Genomic DNA, 15,773 nt, shown 5'->3' on the forward strand with positions numbered 1-15,773 from the left:
TAATAAATGCATTTTCACAAAAAAACCCAGGTAAGTACCATATTAGTTACAAATACCGGAAGTGGAGCATGAATGGAAGCAGTGATTTAAGTGCTGCAAACATTTTACTCAGTATGCAAGCACAAAAACCGAGATGCAGACTTCAACAGATAACGAAGTTGCTGAAGTTTTCAGTTTACGTATTTTGCTGGAGAAAACAAGAGCTTTTTAAAGACGGGAAATGAAACTCTCTGCCAAAACCCTCCTTTCGGAATAAGGATCACACTATTTTGAAGTCTTATATAATAGTACTTCAGATGATCAAAAGTGCGCAAACCTTCAATGATTGCAATTCTTCATCTTTAAAGATCGCGATTTATACCAATCTGTACAAAACAAGTTGGCGGTGATCAGGTGATAACATCCAAGGAAAATCAGTACAAGTGAAAAGGGAGGTTTAAGGGCTGCGGAGAAAACATTTTTTTCCACAAGAAAAAATCCTCTTAGGGGACACCACCAGGGCCTTATCTCTCTGGGAGCATGTATTTCTATTCCATGTCATTCCGGCCCAACGTTGTCAGCGGCCCCTGCTGTATCATAAAATCAAGACCCAAAGCAGCATGAAAAGTCTGAAAACAGTGATACCGAACGGTTCTAAATTCTCTTACCAAGGTGACAAACGCCTGACAAAACTGCCAACCGCGGACGCCGCCGGTGCTGGGCTCGGTGTCCACTGGGAGGAAGACGATGGGGTCTTCACTATCTGTCCCCTTTCCAGGACCGGGCCAGTTTCCGGTCTCCAGGGAGATTTATTCCCCGTAACAACGGAGAAATAGACCAAGGGTCGCAGAGGATCCGTGCCCGGACAGGCGCCGCACAGCCGGGCGTGGTCAACCACCGCCAAAGCACTTAGCTTGCCAGCCCGCCCGACAAGGATCGAACTGCGCGCGCGCCGCGACGGACCGTTGACGCGCCTGCGCACCGCGGCCCTTCCGTCTGCCGCCCCGCCCACCGAGGAGTAACCCTACCAGGGAGCCTCCACTTCCGCGGGCGCGTGCGCAGTGGCGAGTCGGGCGCGTGCGCAGCGCCGGCTCCTTCCCCGTGGAGCTGCTGGGGCTCACGCTCCTCCTCCTGCTCCCCACCCCCCCAGCCCGCCGCGGCCCGGTACCAGCGCGTGGGTCCAGCCAAGGGAGCCGTCCGTGCCTCGTGCTCCCGGGACGGCTGCGGTGGGCGCTTGCGGCGCGAGGCCCTAGCCATGGCGATGGATCAAGTGAACGCGCTATGCGAGCAGCTGGTGAAAGCGGTGACGGTCATGATGGACCCCAGCTCCACCCAGCGCTACAGGCTGGAAGCCCTCAAGGTAGCTGGGGTCTGGCGCCCCGGGCCTGCCCCGAGACCCTCCCCCAGCCCCAGCCGTCCCAGCGGCTCCCATAACCCTGGTCGTCTCTGGCCCACGAGGCCCCTGGACCTCCCTCCCCAACCCCGGGGGGGCCTCCCCCTCGCCGCCCTCCGCGCCTCTTCCCATCCTCGCCTTCTCCCGGGACACTCCGGTCCCTAGCTGCTTCTCATCTCGCGACTGCTTCCCACTGCCTTCTCCTCCCCCTTCCCCACTTCCGATCACTCTTGTCCGCACCACGACCCTCTCCAGAGCCGGCTGCACCCATCTCATTCCCTCAAGCCCGCATCCCCGCGTCCCCTCGCCTTCCCGCGGCGCAGGTGCCCATCCCGTCCCCAGCACCAGCTACATTCTTTACGACCTCCTCTGCATTAAACGTTTCCTTGCTGACCCACTCTCCTGACCCGTCCTAACCAAGCTCCAGCCCCCCTAGCTCCCCTTTACTTACATCCTTGCACCTCTCACTAACCCTCTTCTGTGTCTTGGGCTATTTCTGGGCTAATTCTCACACACCCTCCCCCCACGTTTTTTAGTGTGTGATATTCTTAGGCGATTTTGCGCAAAGATGAACTTCTACCACTTAGTTTGCATTTTAACAAGGGCACTTTGGTTTCCTGAAAGTAGTTTTCTTGAGTCCCGGATGCTCTGCTCCTGGGACTGACTCTTGTGTTGCAGTTTGGGAATACTAATACAAATGGGGATGCTAATGCTAGTACAAGCTTATTCCTGCATCTCTCTGTGTGTGGGCTTTGAGAAATGACCGTTAGGAAAAAACACTTGTGCTTATTTTAACTGATGTAACTTCATAAAGCAGAGTGAGCATCACTTAGAAGAAACTTTACAATATATAGATGTATGCCACAGGATTTGGAATCAGAAACACTTGCATTCTATTAGTTTGTTTTTTGCTATGAAATATTAACAGACACAAAAGTATGGAGAATTCTACAATGATTTGTCTATACCCATCACCTAAACTCAGCAGTTATAATGATTTTGCCACATTTGCTTTATCTCTTCCCCCACCAAAGGTTTTTAAAGCAAATCCTAGAAATTGTCATTTCACCCCTATATACTTCTGAGTGTTATCTCTAGTAAATAAGTTTTTACTTGTTTAGGTCAAGAAATGTTTCAACATTAGTTGGATATAGCATGGGAAACCTGGAACTATCAAAGTGAAAGGAATGTGTATTGGTTCTTTACTCATATAATATTGATCTAGATTTTGCAATTTAAAAATATAGCCCAGGGCCAGCCCTGGTGTCCTATGGTTAAGTTCAGTGCACTCTGCTTTGGTGGTTGGGTTTGGTTCCCGGGGTGCGGACCTACACTTCTCTGTTAGCAGCCATTCTGCACTGGCGGCCTGCATACTAAGAAATAGAGGAAGATTGGCATGAATGTTAGCTCAGGGCGAATCTTCCCTAGGAAAAAAATATGTAGCTCAGGTTAGAGTTTCTTAAGATGAAAGTTTTTTTAGTTTTTAGGTTTTGTTTTTTTTTTTTTGAGGAAGATTAGCCCTGAGCTAACTGCTGCCAATCCTTCTCTTTTTGCTGAGGAAGACTGGCCCTGAGCGAACATCCATACCCATCTTCCTCTACTTTATATGTGGGATGCCCACCACAGCATGGCTTGCCAAGCGGTGCTATGTCCGCACCCGGGATCCAGACAGGCGAACCCAGGGCTGCCAAGGTGGAATGTGCAAACTTAACCGCTGCGCCACCGGACTGGCCCCAAGATAAAAGTTTTTTTAGTTCCCATTTGCTTGGCTCCTAGGAGAAATGCTAACTTTTCTTCTTTCAGTTTTGTGAGGAGTTTAAAGAAAAGTGCCCTATCTGTGTCCCCTGTGGCTTGAGGTTGGCTGAGAAAACACAAATTGCCATCGTCAGACATTTTGGCCTTCAGATCCTGGAGCATGTTGTCAAGTAAGGAGCTTTTGGATGTTACCACAAAGTCTGTGAGAGAGCAAATCTTTATTTCTTATATAACTCATAAAGATACTATTTAGGTCAGTAAAAAAGCAATCCCCAAGAAGAAAGGAGTGGTCCCCAAGAGGTTGTTAACAACCTCTCGGGAGCTCTCATTCAGGATTTAACCTTTCTCTTCTTCAGTTTCTTTATCCATGTGAAGTGGGTGGTACATACTAAGCATTCTACAAATACTAAGCATATCTACAAATAATAGTTATTCAGTCAGCATTTATTGAGCTCCTGCTGAATACCAGCAAACTCAGTTTTTTAGACTAATGCAACATATAGGTAAATAAATCTCTGATTAGGCACTGTGCCTTTAAATTTTTTTTTTTTTAAGTTTGAGTGTGCGCCTTCTCTGAATGGCAAATCCAGAGGAGGCTTGTATGAGAATAACTGAAAACCATTCCTGAATTGAGTCCTCTACCCCAACGCCTATCAGAAGAATCAGCTTTTAAGACTTAGCCGCAGTTTTTCCAGAATTGTGCCATTACGTTGTAAGCCAACACAGAAAGGGAGTTAGTAGTATCAAGATTTTATTTTCCAAAAAGCAACTGCATTGTTGGGGTTGTCCTAGGTATATTTACTTTTGGTTTGTCAACAAAATCAAGGGGAAAAGCTAATCTGTGCACAAATCTTGTGTGGATTCCAATTAATAGACCACTGCCTATGTAAAACTCTTCCCCAAGAATTTTCCTCTTGTTAACATTTTGGTTAAATGTGGACTGGTTTTGTCCATCCTTTGAAGGGCACAAACTTGGAAGTATAATTTCTTAATGAAATCACCAGCATAATGTAATGCAGGAATCAAAACCAGTCTCTTTTGAAGAGAAGACTTCTGATGTGGTTGTGTTGACTTTCTGCATCTTGATGACCAGGTTCCGGTGGAACAGCATGTCTCGATTGGAGAAGGTGTATCTGAAGAACAGCGTCATGGAGCTGATTGCAAATGTAAGGAATGGTTGCTTGGAAGACTTGTGTTTCCAAAGTAGTTCAGACAAAGTGTGAGTTCTTCAGTGTAGCATTTGTGTAAAAATTCACTGATTCTCCATAGGTCCTACAGCATGCTTTGTATAATAGTAAATGTTAACCTTCAAGATAAAAAGAACCACCATCACAAGAAATCATGATTGATCACATTTCTCTTACTAGGTTTAATTAATGCTTTAGGTGTTGACTTCTATTTTTAAAATTAAAAGACTAGGTAGAGGAGATTAAACATGTTCAGCAAATGAGTAAGATTCTTAGATCTAAATTGGATTGCACTTTGCTGTTTGTTTCCTTTTATTCCAAACCGTACTACTGTATAATACTACCAACAAAAAATTGCAGAATAAATTTGTTTCAGGACTTAGAATATGACTTTAAACATGTTTAAAATCCACAGCCGTTTTTTTTTCTTTTTATACAAAGGGCAAGAAAAGTGTAATTCCCCCCACCTTTTCATCCCCAAAGTCTAGTGCCTTTAATAGGGGAAAAAAAAATCCCTTTAAAATTATTAATTAACTTAGCTAGCTAGGATTTGTATTTTGCTAGTTCTGGGGAAACTTGAGAGAAGTCGTAATTTATTAGTCTTGCTATCAAACTTCAGAAGAAGAGTCCCAGTCATGGTCTTTCTGTATCTTCTAATAGTAGAACTATTGGTAAAGTATTCAGTTTCTTCTAACTCTCGTGTTCTCAGCCTCTGCATGTACTCCTTATTTCTATACTCTTCCCTCTGGCCCGCTTTCAAAATCAGACAATGTGAGAGTCTCTTCAGTTTGTAAAGGAGAACAATGATGTCGTCCTTGCTCTGGGTGACAGTCATTTTATTAGTTGATGCAACCCTCACTTAAGCTTTAAGTGGGAAGAATGATTAGTGAGAATGCAGGACAAGTGACTCAGACATGGAGAACAGGTTTGTTTATTTTGTTTAGTTTAAAAGCAGGCCTGCTAATGAGTTAGTACACTTTTACAGCTCAGTTTTTTTCCTTAAATTCAGTCTTTCAGACTTCTTAATATCTCTTGTTCTTTTTCAGGGAACACTGAACATTTTGGAAGAGGAGAACCATATTAAAGATGTCCTGTCTCGAATTGTAGTAGAAATGATCAAGCGCGAGTGGCCACAGCACTGGCCTGACATGCTAATAGAATTGGACACTCTTTCCAAACAAGGGGTATGAAATACAGCTGTATCCATTCAGTTTGTTTTTTTGGCTCTTTGGGAGTTTCTTTGTTTTGTCAACAGAAAAGAGCCTTTGGGCATACTTATAATGAAAAAGATGTTTGAGTTTAATTTAATTAGCTTTTCTCTGTTGGTATAGGAAACACAGACAGAATTAGTGATGTTCATTCTTTTGCGACTGGCAGAGGACGTAGTGACTTTTCAGACACTACCCCCTCAAAGAAGAAGGGATATCCAGCAAACCTTAACCCAGAACATGGAAAGGATCTTCAGTTTTCTACTTAACACACTTCAAGAAAATGTAAACAAGTACCGGCAAGTGGTAAGGGCTACCTCACCTCCCAAAAGTCCTATTTTCTAATATGAGTGGTTTTTTCGTTTGTTTTTTAAAGTTAAAATAATCCTTCAGCAAAGAACTAGGGTATCTAGTTCAGCAAAAGGAAAGGCCGTTTTATAAATAAAAAAGAAACAGATGACAGGAAAAACCAGAACTAACTTTCTAAGAAACTCAGTTCAATGAGTTTCCACGTCTACTAGAAAAGATAATTCCTTTTATAGTAAGAAAATTCTTAAAGTAGTATAAAAATAAAGATTAATTTTTACTGTTTGAAAGCCCAGATTTCTCATAGGTCAGAGTTGCTTCCCTGTTAAATTCTGATGTCCCATTGGCCCTGGTCCCTTTTGTAGAGGAAACTGCGGGTCTTACTGATCTTGACTACATCATGTCTGATATTTCATTCTTCCTGATGAGGTTTTTCTTCTGCAGAAAAGGGCAAGCTAGATACCGTCTTTTGTCAGTGTCCACTGTCATTTTTAGCAGAGAACCTTCAGAAGAAGCAGTGTGAAAGTTAATCTAGTACAGTGGTTCTCAACAGGGGAGTGATTTTGCCCTCTAGGTTGTCACAGCCAAGGGTTGCTAATGGCATCTACTGAGTAGAGGAGAGGGATGCTGTTAAAGTTCCTATAATGCACAGGACAATCCCCCACAATATAGAATTGTCCAACTCAAAATGTCAATAGTACTGAGGTTGGAAAACCTTGATCTAGAATTTGCATATGTGCTTATTTCACAAAATACGATTAAATAAAATTAGTTATTTTTTATGCACCTGGCAACTCCATTGGTCTGTCTTTAGAGAAGGGATAGATACTGACACAGTGGATGAGAGGGTACTATGAGCTGTTAGGGTAGAGAGGAGCTCACAGGGAATACGTAATATGCCATATACTTGTTTGTACTTTATATGTTATTTCATCCTCAAAACAACTCCAAGAGTTAGAAAGTATTGTCTCTATTTTACAGATGACAAAACCAAGGTTCAGAGAGTATTATTATTGAAGATCCCCTAATAAATGGTTGCAGTGGAATTCAAACTCCATTGTTTTTACTAGAATGAACTCTTTCCCCCAAAATATCTCCCCAAAGTTTTTCAAAAGAAAATATTTGCATTTAAGAACCTATGGGTATTGAGGGTAAAGGAGGTATTCTTTTCATTTTCCCCTAGGAGAAGGAGAACAAATTACGAATACTTAGATGCTCTAGAAATGCAGCCAGCGTGCCAGAGCAGGGCTGATTGGTGATGGTCTGACACAGGTTGGAAACACATCCACTGTGGTGTTTTTCTTTAGCCTCAGTTTCAGTTCTCTCCCTCTGCTAAACCAGGCTACCGCTTGTGCCCTGGACCAGAGCACACCGAGAGCCATCTTTTGTACTGGAACTTCTCAGTTTGCCCATAGTTACTTCTCTGCTTCCATCCCTTCACCTTCCCAGTTGGGGTGTAGGTTGAATGGCAGACAGCTATGGGATGAGTAGGCTCACTCTCCCTGTCCCATCACGTGGCTCCTACACTGGTCCCAGGGGGCGTAGGCATCCAAATGGAAAGGAAGGTTTGTTGGAGTGGAGGGTGAAGGCTGGACTTCGCTGTTGTCACTTGGATCCCCTTTTTCTTCTTGGGCAGCATCAGTAGATGCTGTTGAGAGGGTTCTACTCATCTCTGCCCCATTAACACCTCCTCTTGATCACTGATGATGCAGGCTTAATACTTACTTTTTGTTTTTCTTTAATTGAAGTATAATTGACATAAAATATTATATTTCAGGTGTACGGTGTAGCGATTTGATATTTTTATACATTATGAAATGATCACCATGATATGTCTAGTTATCATGTGTCCCCGTTAATACTTGTTCTTTCTTAAAAAAAAATATTTTTTGAAAATTGAGAAAAGGAATTGTAAAACAAATCCTTTATGATCCTAATGGTGGTAAGTTTTCAGATTCTTCAGAAGTTATTATTCTTGCTTGTATTCCCCTTTAACTTTTTTCAGGAGTTATTCGTAGTTTTAATTTCAGAAGTTCCTGAGAAAATATTAATTTTATACACTTGTAAGTTATAAGCATTGTGTAATATTTTTGTGGCATTTGAAATAGAAGGGTAAAGGCCAGTTTGATTCTGTATTTACTGAACAGATAGTATTTTGATGTGTTTAGCATCGAATATTTTTGTGTACGTGGTTTTCCTGTAGTTCTGTCCATACATACACGATCATAAATTGTATTCATTTAATTTTGTTTCTTGCTTTTTTCCATTAACATTACATTATTTCAGTAACCTTTGCTAGTTTTAATTTGTCTTTATTTTAATGTGGAAAAAATGCTATTGCTTTGTTTTAAACTATATTTCTTTCGTCATTAGCAGTGTTGAGCCTTACTCATTGATCATCTGTTAGTTGTATTTCTTTGTAAACTGTGTGCTTTGAAACTGTCTTTGTGGATCTTAATGTTCTCTTAAATTTGTGTTAGCTGTTTATCAACTTTTTGTCATTTTGCTAAAATTAAAATAACCTGTCCTTAGGGGGAATATCAGTTATGTGTTCTTAGTAAAGTTGTATTCCTTCCAAGATTAAAAGTTGAGTCTGTATTTGAAAATCATTTTTCAAGGCCTTGGTTATGGGGGGGGAAGTTATTACATAGCCTTTTCCTCGTTAAAAACATTGGATCCTTATACTTCTTTTCTTTCAGAAGACAGATAATTCTCAGGAGTCAAAGGTAAGAGCTCTTTGTGGAGTGGAAAGGAGACTTCTTTGAGGCTCTCAGGTACAGGGACGCATACACCTAGCGGAGGGCGACCACAGCCTTGGTTCATTTGATCACTGAGCTATGGTGGACGGGAGCTGAAATTTCAGTATTTGAGATTTCTAAAGGAGATAAAATGGCCACACATGCCAGTATGGTCTCATGGACAGACATTGAAAATGCCCTTGTTTGAGAAGTGATTGTGTATCAGAAGAAAATCTTTGAGTTCTCTATCAGTGACTGTTACATGAGTACATTTTCTTAAAAATCATTTTCTTTTTAGAATTAGAAAATAGAAGGAGCTCAGGTATAACCACAGCTTCCTTGTCCATTGGTGAGGACTTAATGGTCACAGGTAATTTCTTTTCATGCAGGCCCAAGCAAACTGTCGAGTAGGAGTGGCAGCATTGAATACTCTAGCAGGCTACATTGACTGGGTGTCCATGAGTCATATTACTGCCGAAAACTGTAAACTCCTGGAGATGCTGTGCCTGCTTCTGAATGAGCAGGAGCTTCAGTTGGGAGCAGCTGAATGTCTTCTCATTGCAGTCAGCAGAAAAGTAAGTTACCACTTCAAACTGACTTTTATCCTCAGATTCCCTGAGGGGTGCGTATATCTGTTTAATTGCATGTTGTAGCAAGAAGACATTTCAAGGTTTGGGGTTTTTTTTACTTAATGCCAACATGACTACCTGCCTCCAACTCCTTTGGACAGTAGTTTGCCAGTATTCCAGGGATCCATGACAGAATATACAGCGATTTGTCAGGCTGCTTGGTTCTTAAAACAGCCATGAATCTTGGCACTTCATGGTTAAGAAATGATGTAAGTGGTCCCACCTCATGGCATAGCAGTTAAGTTCTGTGCGCTCTGCTTTAGTGGCCTGGGTTCACAGGTTCAGATCTCGGGCGTAGATCTACACCACTCATCAGCCATGCTATAGCAGCAACCCACATATAAAGTGGAGGAAGATTGGCACAGGTATTAACTCAGGGCTAATCTTCCTTAAGCAAAAAAAGAGAAAGTGGCAACAGATGTTGTTAGCTCAGGGCTAATCTTCCTCAGCAAAAAAAAAAATAGAGAGAGAGAGAGAGAAAAGTAATGTTAAAGTTTAAAACTCAGAGTTATATTAAAGAATCTTAGGTGGTGGCTACATCAGCTTTATATCTGTCTTGGCTAACACACGGGACCATGACTCTTTTCTCCATAGGAATATTATCTTCTGATGTAATTTACTTCACTTTCATATCAGCATTATTGCCCAACACATTTAAAAATATGTCTTATCCAGATTTGGTTTTAAAGAGTTGGCTTTTTTCCCATGTTCAGTGAGCCCCGGGACTCTGTGAGAAATTATGAAGTCGGTATGTTTGATTGTGTAGGTATAGGAGATGTTAGTACTTGGAGACTTTTCATAATATAGTTTGTGTTACCTGTATTTCCCCCAAATTGGGTCTAGGGAAAGTTGGAGGACCGGAAACCCTTGATGGTCTTATTTGGAGATGTTGCCATGCATTATATACTCTCTGCTGCACAGTGAGTACCTACTTTTCTGTGTGTTTTCTAATTTTTTTCTCATTTTTCTATCTTATTTGGATATATCTGAAGTTCCTATCTGAATGTTGGCAGTCAATTGACAGTGTTTTTTATAGGAAAATCAGGCAATCTTAAAGGGACTTTTTAACCTTTTTGAAGACCTTATGTGGAAATAAGATGGGCTGTTGACTCAGCACCCACTCAATTTCGCAGTTTTCCCCGTTCTCCCCAGACAGTTCATCTTGATTCTCTTTGTCTGCTTCTGATGATCCTTAAGCCACCTAGTAGCCTTGATGACTAGGCCTGAGAAGGCTCTGGTGCCTGACCAGAATCTGCCCCTTTGTTTTAATTTGTAGTTCCCTGATGACATATGATGTGGAGCATCTTTTCATTTATTTATTTGCCATCTGTGTATCTTCTTTGGTGAGATGTCTGTTAAGGTGTTTGGCCCATTTTTTAATCAGGTTCTTTTTAATTGGTGAGTTTTAAGAGTTCTTTGTATATTTTGGATAACAATCCTTTACCAGATGTATCTTTTGCGAATATTTTCTCCTAGTCTGTGGTTTGTCTTCCCATTCTCTTATTATAGTCCTTTTAATTTTGTCAGTTGTGTGAGGAATTGTCACGTGCTCTCTAGGCATCTCTCTAAGTCCTCCCTGGGTGTCAACCAGTGTCTTTCTGTGCAGCTTCTTGTGCATATACGTCCATGCATGTTTTATGGAGTCATGCTCAGAGTTTTTGTGGTTATCCCAAAATACCCAAGGAGTGTATGATGCCCCAAATTAGAGTGTCTCTTTAGGGATGAAATTGTATTGAACTCTAGTCCTCATCAGTCTTTCAGTGTTTGGTTGGAGGTTTCTTGATAGTTTTGTTTTTTTTAACTTTGATAATCAACTGAAATTTGAATGTTGAAATGCAGACTACATACCGCTCCATTTGATGGCAATCCCTTCGGTTTTCTTGATCTGCAATTAATCACACCCTTTTCTCATCTTACAGGACTGCTGATGGAGGGGGCTTGGTAGAGAAACACTATGTCTTCCTGAAGAGACTCTGTCAGGTGTTGTGTGCTCTGGGCAATCAGCTATGTGCACTGCTGGTGAGCACTTACTTTCTGGAGAGTTTCAGGGCCATGTGAGAAGAGCATTTAGAAAGTTATATTTGTTTTTTGGTTTTTGGGGTTTTTTTAAAGATTTTATTTTTTCCTTTTTCTCCCCAAATCCCCCCAGTACATAGTTGTATATGTTTAGTTGTGGATCCTTCTAGTTGTGGCATGTGGGATGACTCCTCAGTCTTACAAGTTGACAGCTAGGACATTGGTACAGACATTTATGTTTGATGTCATGCCTTTTTGTGGTGGCTTGATGGTCAGGGAGGATAGAGCTTCAGACAGAAAATATATGCCACTGAATGGTTATTTAATAGGTTGGGTCACAGAGCTGTGAATAGACAAGGTCTGAGGACATGATACAAATTTCTTCTTTGTGTGATTTCTGAAATGAATACTCTTTTTCATTTTACTCTGTGACCACAGAATGGGTTTTAATGATGATTAAGGAGATAAAGCCACTTTCCTGCTTTTTTTAGCCCTTGAAACAATGCCTTCCTTAGGCCACAAGTAAGTATGAAGTCCTTTCAAAACTGAAATTTTTGAGGGTTTAAGTTATCTGTATTTGTTACTCCTCTCCTCCCACTACCCTCTACCCACTTCAACGTCATTGATGTAGTGCTCTTTTTGTCCTATAGGGCGTGGATTCTGATGTAGAAACACCAGCAAACTTTGGAAAATACCTGGAATCTTTTCTTGCTTTCACAACCCACCCAAGTCAGGTAAACTTTATGCAGGTTACTTCTTAAAATTTTAGTTAGGTAAACCAAAATCAAGCACTGTGGCCTGAGGTCATTAGTAGCTCATGTATAAAATGTGACTCTTAAGGCCCTAGGGAGTAACTATAGTGTCATTTCATTAAGAGAACTGCAGGGTCTTCTTCCTGAGCCAAGCATCACACCATCTAGGTCAGCAGCTTTTGCCCTCGGATGATATTCTGATAATGCTCAGATGTGAGGTATGTCCCAGCTGCTGTGCTACTAAAGATATCTTAAATACAAAAATCTGATTAACTGGGTTATTATAAAATTAATTTCATCCAATTCAAGATTTTCCTTGTAATATCACCTGGAGATTCCCATATCCTTTCTTGCATAAAGGAGAAAGTGGTAGAGTTTGGCTCAGCTCCAGGAATTGCACCTGATCCACAGTCTGTCTTGTTAATGTGTGGTCCATAATGAGCAGTCGTTACTGATGCACTACGGTATGGATAGTTTCAAAGTATTATAGAGATTTATTCCCATGAAGAAATATAGTTGATAATTGCCAGGCTAAGTAAGAATCTTGGTTAGATAAAATCCAAATTCTTAAACTGAGATTTTTCTCTTTTTTTCTCTTTAGTTTCTACGCTCTTCAACTCAGATGACATGGGGAGCCCTCTTCCGGCATGAGATCCTATCCCGTGACCCATTGCTATTAGCAATAATACCAAAATATCTTCGTGCTTCTATGACTAACTTGGTCAAGGTACGCAATGGGAATGTAAACACGTGGCATGTAGATGAATACACATAATAAGACTTAGACTGGCATCATTGACAGCCCTGTCTTGGTCCCTAAGATCTCTTGGGCATATTATTCTCTTATTCCTCCAGAAGAAAGCAGTCCATAGTGATTACTGTGTCTACTCTTTCATATTTTGGAGCAAGTATTGGGCTAGGTGCTAGGGAGAAAGAAGTGATAGGACAAGAGTACTGACCATACAACGTGATAATTACTTTTCAGAGGTTAAAAGCAGAAAGGAGGGTGGAATCAAGAAGATTCCAAGAGGAGGTAATATCTGATTGTATCTGAAGGTCAAGTGAGAGTCAGGAAGGTGAATGAGAAGGGAGGGAGAGTGGAAGCAGGTTACTCACTACCTCAGTAGAGAGGTGCTTATAAATTCCCTGAGATCTGCTAAGGGCTCTTGCAGCTGACAAATGCTTAATCTTGATTTGTAAAATCAGAGAATGGAACCCATTCAGGGGTCCCCTTATTTCCTCAAGGAATTCACCTAGTAAGTAGCACACCAGGTTCTGATCCTCTGCCGTGGTCTTCAGTACTTTTTGAATGAAACATGCAAAGTTCCCTGCTTATTCCCAGGGTTCCGCATTTAAGGAGACAAATAGTTGTCAATTCTTTTTTACTTATTGCATGCTGTATTAGTACTTTGTCTTGGGACATTTTTATACTTGAAGACCTTAAACGAATTCCAGAATTTAATTCTCCCTGAGGAAGCTGGAAGAGAGTATCAAGTGGTAGTGTTCTCTTTTCTACTACTCTCAGGATTATTGGAACTGGGGGCAAATTGTGGACTTAGAGTAGACCAGAAGCAGATATTTATCACAAAATATCTCATGCAAACCCGTGACTCTTCTTAAATTAAGGTGCTTGGGTTCCTGGAGTTTAAGACTCTTTTGGTAGGTCTATTTTCATCCTTACCCAAATTCTCTTTCTCTTTCCAGATGGGCTTTCCTTCTAAAACTGACAGCCCTAGCTGTGAATACTCTCGATTTGATTTTGATAGCGATGAGGACTTCAATGCTTTCTTCAACTGTAAGTGATAGTAACCTGGACTTTCTCCCAACAGTCTCAGAATGATATCTAGTTTACGAATCGTGGTGCATGACCCCTGGGGTTCTATGTTAAAGAGCCCCAAATCTACAGCAGCCTGTTTAATCTCTAGTTTTACATTGCAGAGGTGTTGGGATTACACTCCTTCATTCCAGGCATAGTGTTCTCCCTTACACACACACATACACACACACTGCCTCTGGACATTAATGTTTAAAGAGAGTAATTATCCATAAGGCACTCTTGAATTTTTTTTATCCTTAGGATTAAATACCATCTTACCTTATGGGTCTTTTTTCTAAAAGAGAGGAAAAACCCGTGTATCCTAATATCCTAATTCTGTGCTGGATTTTTTTTGTTTGTTTGTTATTTGCTGAGGAAGATTCACCTTGAGCTAACATCTGTTGCCAATCTTCCTCATTTTTTTTGGTTTGCAAGCCACCACCACAGCTTGGCCGCTGACAGATGAGTGATGTAGGGCCAAGCCCCTGAACTGAACCTGGGCCACCAAAGCAAAGGGCACCGAACTTAACCACTAGGCCACTAGGAATGGCCCTCTTTTTTTTTTTTTTTTTAAGTTCAAGATCTTTTTTGTTTATTACTACTTTTTAAAATTTCATAACAATTAATGTCTTAATGCTCGATTTTTTTTATTTGAGTTCATAATAGTTTACATCATTGTGAAATTTCACTTGTACATTATTTCTTGTCTGTCACCACATAAGTACTCCCCTTCACCCCCTTTCCCGTGGTCACCACTGACCTATTTTCTTTGTCAGTGTATTTGTTTATATTCCACATATGAGTGAAATCGTCTGGTGTTTATCTTCTCAGTCTGGCTTATTTCACTTCACGTAATTCCCTCCAGGTCCATCCATGTTGTTGCAAATGGGATGATTCTGTCTTTTTTATGGCTGAGTAGTATTCCATTGTGTATATATACCACATCTTCTTTATCCAATCATCAGTTGATGGGCACTTGGATTGTTTCCATGTCTTGGCTATTGTGAATAGTGCTGCAATGAACATAGGGGTACATATGTTACTTTGGATTGTTGATTTCCAGTTGTTTGGGTAAATACCCAGTAGTGGGATAGCTGGGTCATATGATAGTTCTATTTTTAGCTTTTTGAGGAATCTCCCTACTGTTTTCCATAGTGGCTGCACCAGTTTGCATTCCCACCAGCAGTGTATGAGGGTTCTCTTCTCTCTATACCCTCTCCAACATTTGTTATTTTTAGTCTTAGTGATTATAGACATTTTAACAGGCGTAAGGTGGTATCTTAGTGTAGTTTTGACTTGCATTTCCCTGATGATTAGTGATGGTGAACATTTTTTCATGTGTTTATTAGCCATCTGTATATCTTCTTTGGAAAAATGTTCACATCCTCTGCCCATTTTTTGATTGGGCTGTTTGTTTTTTTGTCGTTGAGTTGTGTGCGTTCCTTATATATTACGGAGATTAACCCCTTATCGGATATATGATTTGCAAATATTTTCTCCCAATTGGTGGGTTGTGTTTTTGTTTTGATCCTAGTTTCTTTTGCCTTGCAGAAGCTCTTTAGTCTGATGAACTCCCACTTATTTTTTCTTTTTTTTTCCTTGTCTGAGAAGACGTGGTATTCGAAAACATCCTTTTAAGTTTGATGTCAAAGAGTGTAGTACCTGTATTATCTTCCAGGAGTTTTATGGTTTCAGGACTTATCTTCAAGTCTTTGATCCATTTTGAGTTTATTTTTGTGTATGGTGTCAAAATTGGTCTACTTTCATTCTTTTGCATGTGGCTGTTTAGTTTTCCCAACACCATTTATTGAAGAGACTGTCTTTTCTCCATTGTATGTTCTTGGCACCTTTGTTGAAGATTAGCTGTCTGTATATGTGCAGTTTTATTTCTGGACTTGGAGTTCTGTTCCATTGATCTGTGTGTCTGTTTTTGTACCAGTACCATGCTGTTTTGATCACTGTGGCTTTATAGTACATTCTGAAGTCAGGAATTA

At 40.8% G+C, this 15,773-nt stretch overlaps 2 protein-coding genes across 3 annotated transcripts in view; one reads left to right on the forward strand and one right to left on the reverse strand.

Moving 5' to 3' along the window:
• Nucleotides 1-938, reverse strand: part of POLH (DNA polymerase eta) — a 32,228-nt gene extending 31,290 nt beyond the window's left edge. The window contains exon 1 of the mRNA XM_014837439.3: nucleotides 648-938. The gene's annotated coding sequence lies outside the window, so the exon portion shown is untranslated. The remainder of the gene's footprint in view (nucleotides 1-647) is intronic.
• A 92-nt stretch (nucleotides 939-1,030) lies between these two features.
• Nucleotides 1,031-15,773, forward strand: part of XPO5 (exportin 5) — a 55,657-nt gene continuing 40,914 nt past the window's right edge. Inside the window, exons 1-12 of one of the 2 annotated variants that reach the window (XM_014837436.3) lie at nucleotides 1,031-1,339; nucleotides 3,176-3,297; nucleotides 4,221-4,293; nucleotides 5,361-5,498; nucleotides 5,646-5,828; nucleotides 8,528-8,554; nucleotides 8,956-9,141; nucleotides 10,039-10,115; nucleotides 11,115-11,214; nucleotides 11,862-11,945; nucleotides 12,565-12,690; nucleotides 13,668-13,758. In XM_014837436.3, coding sequence (XP_014692922.2) covers nucleotides 1,235-1,339; nucleotides 3,176-3,297; nucleotides 4,221-4,293; nucleotides 5,361-5,498; nucleotides 5,646-5,828; nucleotides 8,528-8,554; nucleotides 8,956-9,141; nucleotides 10,039-10,115; nucleotides 11,115-11,214; nucleotides 11,862-11,945; nucleotides 12,565-12,690; nucleotides 13,668-13,758 — 1,312 coding nt within the window. In that variant the 5' untranslated portion in view covers nucleotides 1,031-1,234. The remainder of the gene's footprint in view (nucleotides 1,340-3,175; nucleotides 3,298-4,220; nucleotides 4,294-5,360; nucleotides 5,499-5,645; nucleotides 5,829-8,527; nucleotides 8,555-8,955; nucleotides 9,142-10,038; nucleotides 10,116-11,114; nucleotides 11,215-11,861; nucleotides 11,946-12,564; nucleotides 12,691-13,667; nucleotides 13,759-15,773) is intronic. The other variant, XM_014837438.3, reaches the window with a different exon arrangement.

The sequence above is a fragment of the Equus asinus genome, chromosome 8 (genome assembly GCF_041296235.1).
Source record: "Equus asinus isolate D_3611 breed Donkey chromosome 8, EquAss-T2T_v2, whole genome shotgun sequence".
Classification (NCBI taxonomy): domain Eukaryota; kingdom Metazoa; phylum Chordata; class Mammalia; order Perissodactyla; family Equidae; genus Equus; species Equus asinus.